The 2,500-nt window shown below is 31.9% G+C and overlaps 1 protein-coding gene across 1 annotated transcript in view; it reads right to left on the bottom strand.

Moving 5' to 3' along the window:
• The window catches only part of FOXP2 (forkhead box P2), a 633,254-nt gene that overhangs the window by 44,766 nt on the left and 585,988 nt on the right, over positions 1-2,500 (bottom strand). The window contains exon 13 of the mRNA XM_017864605.1: positions 593-680. Coding sequence (XP_017720094.1) covers positions 593-680 — 88 coding nt within the window. The remainder of the gene's footprint in view (positions 1-592; positions 681-2,500) is intronic.

Here is a 2,500-nt window from a genome sequence, read left to right as displayed (position 1 = left end):
TAGAATTTTTTTAACTTAAAACAGTAGCATTTGATACAACATGTGTGTTATCATTTGTGATATAAATTATCTGCCTTTAATCTAGCTAAAGAAAACTATAAAGATTTTTTGCAAGTTCTTTAAAATTACACTACAAAAAAGAAAAGAAAAGGTTATCTTTCAGGGTGTTAGTTATATTACAGGCATGATATTGTAAAGACCGGCTGTTTGCCATAATATAAAATCTTGTGGAAAAAAATCAAGGTTAGCTCATGTAAAAACTGTCTCTGTAATAAAGTCATAACTAATTGGGAGTTTGGTCTAACCTACACTGGGAAAATCTTAGGTCTGATTACTTTGGGATATTCAAATGCATATGATGTGGTCTAAAAGTTATAAAAATATAAGTGAAAAGTAACATTAAACTACAGCAATCCTTTCTGGGTTATCAATAATTGCCACTGTTTAAAACAATCTAAAATTCCATTATCTCCATTAGTTATTGTATGGCTAAGACAATAAGATGCAGCCTGAAAGACCCAGAATCTGCTCGGTACTCAATGTAACACACCAGAATTCTGAGAAGAGTCCATTAAGTGAGCATTTGACAAACCTGTATTTCTAACTGTTGCACCACCTGCATTTGCACTCGACACTGAGCGGTGCTTCGGTCATCCAATGCGTGTTCATTGTTAAGGTGCCTAAACAAACAGAAGACACAAAACAGAATGTAAAGTGATGTCAATCTCAGTGGCATAGGCTACACTTAAAAAGCATTACACTGAAATCAGATGTTTCTCTGTGCACTGGGAAAACAGAAAGCCTTGAAACCATATAGAAAAAAGTTAAAGCTGCTTACGTGTTGTGTGAAATTATTTATGTAATGTAAAGAGACTCTTCGAATGGCAGAAAATGTCACTGTCTCTAAGCTTACCTGTTATTACAAAAAATATTTCCCCAGACCATTTACAGAGTTATAGTAGAAGTCATATTATTTATGCCATTTTTTTAAAAAAAGAACAGCTTACAAATCTATGAAGCAAAAGCAATTCTGAACAGAACAAAGGCAATTTTCTATTTCATTTCTGTTAGAACAGTTTGTTGTTTCTATGATGTATTTTAGTGAGCAATGTTTTATTTCATTGGGATGCGGTATGAATTAGGTAAAGATGGCAAATTATCATCCTGTGGAAACATCAATATTTATGAAGAACAATGATTTGCTGTTAGTAATAAAGAAACTTCGCTGAAGATTCTCATCATTAGAATAATAAGATTGACATTTCATGTCCAGTGTCCTAACTAGGAGACATTTATCCTAATCTTATTTTTTAAATGGTGAAAAATAAATCATTCCAATGATCTTACTCTAACCTTGAATATGCATTAGTCTACCCTGAATGTGCATTAGTCTACCATTATTATTTCTATATAATGTTTAAAGATATCTCTTTAATGAGTGGTATGTTAATACACCAAAAGTAATTTAGTAAAGCAGAATCTCCAACGAACATGAAAACATTTAATAATATATACTCTTTAATTTGTAATATATAATGTCTTTGATGCCTCCTAAAATTAAAGAAAGTAATCTTCAAGTAATTTAATACCCGTTGGTGCATCTACTTCACCAATGGGCAAACTAAGGCAACAATTTTAGAGATGTTCTCATCATTGCATATGAGTGAAATGGCATATTGAAAAGAAATTCACAAAATTAAATAATAATTTACATATTTGCCCACATGGCTCAAGTATCACTTAGAATGATATAATAGTCTAAGAAGTTTATAATAGCTCTGGGTGTACTAAATTCAACAAATATATTTTTGTATCCATTCAAATTATTTACTTTTATTTCTTGAAGATCATAACGAGGCAGAAAAAATATAGACACATATATGTAAAACATATGAAGAGTAATTAAAGTCGTGTTGCTGAAAAAAGCTAATTTTATTATAAATAAAAGGTTTATTTGTTTACAGACCTAGGTTCAACAATCAGAAACCTCTGTTTTGCCTATACCTTGATAAATTAAACCAGTTTGTTTTAATACTTCCTTATTGATCATAACAGCAAAACCTCCATGTATCTTGTCACAATGTCAGTCTTGGTTGAAGAGAAATTGTGGACTAAAATAGCAAGGTGGATAAGGTCAAGCTGAAGGAGTGTGGCTGGAGTGCAGGGGAGGGACTTCCACTATACCTGTCTGCTCTCTAAGCTCAGTTCAGGTTTGTTCTGCTGTGAACCTGTGAAGAGGATTAACATTCACTCATGCTCTCTGGGAAGGAGGTATGGAATGTCAGAGTAAACCAGAGGTTAGTTAACAGAAAGTGTCACTAATTCCTAAATAACAAGACAACATTTAAAAATTGTTTTTCAGGGTGCTTTCCTCCAAAATTTAAATGAACAGTAAGACAATTTTCTACCAGCATAATACAGTTGTGTGTTGAATTCTTAAGGCTTCATATTGCTGTGTTTCCGTAAGATTTTTTTTTTTTTTTTTTTTTTTTTTTTTTTT

This window comes from Rhinopithecus bieti, unplaced genomic scaffold, assembly GCF_001698545.2.
Source record: "Rhinopithecus bieti isolate Rb0 unplaced genomic scaffold, ASM169854v2 scaffold_75173, whole genome shotgun sequence".
In the NCBI taxonomy this organism is placed as follows: Eukaryota; Metazoa; Chordata; class Mammalia; order Primates; family Cercopithecidae; genus Rhinopithecus; species Rhinopithecus bieti.
The sequence above is the reverse complement of the archived record's forward strand: the minus strand, read 5'-3'. Positions and strand labels throughout refer to the sequence as shown.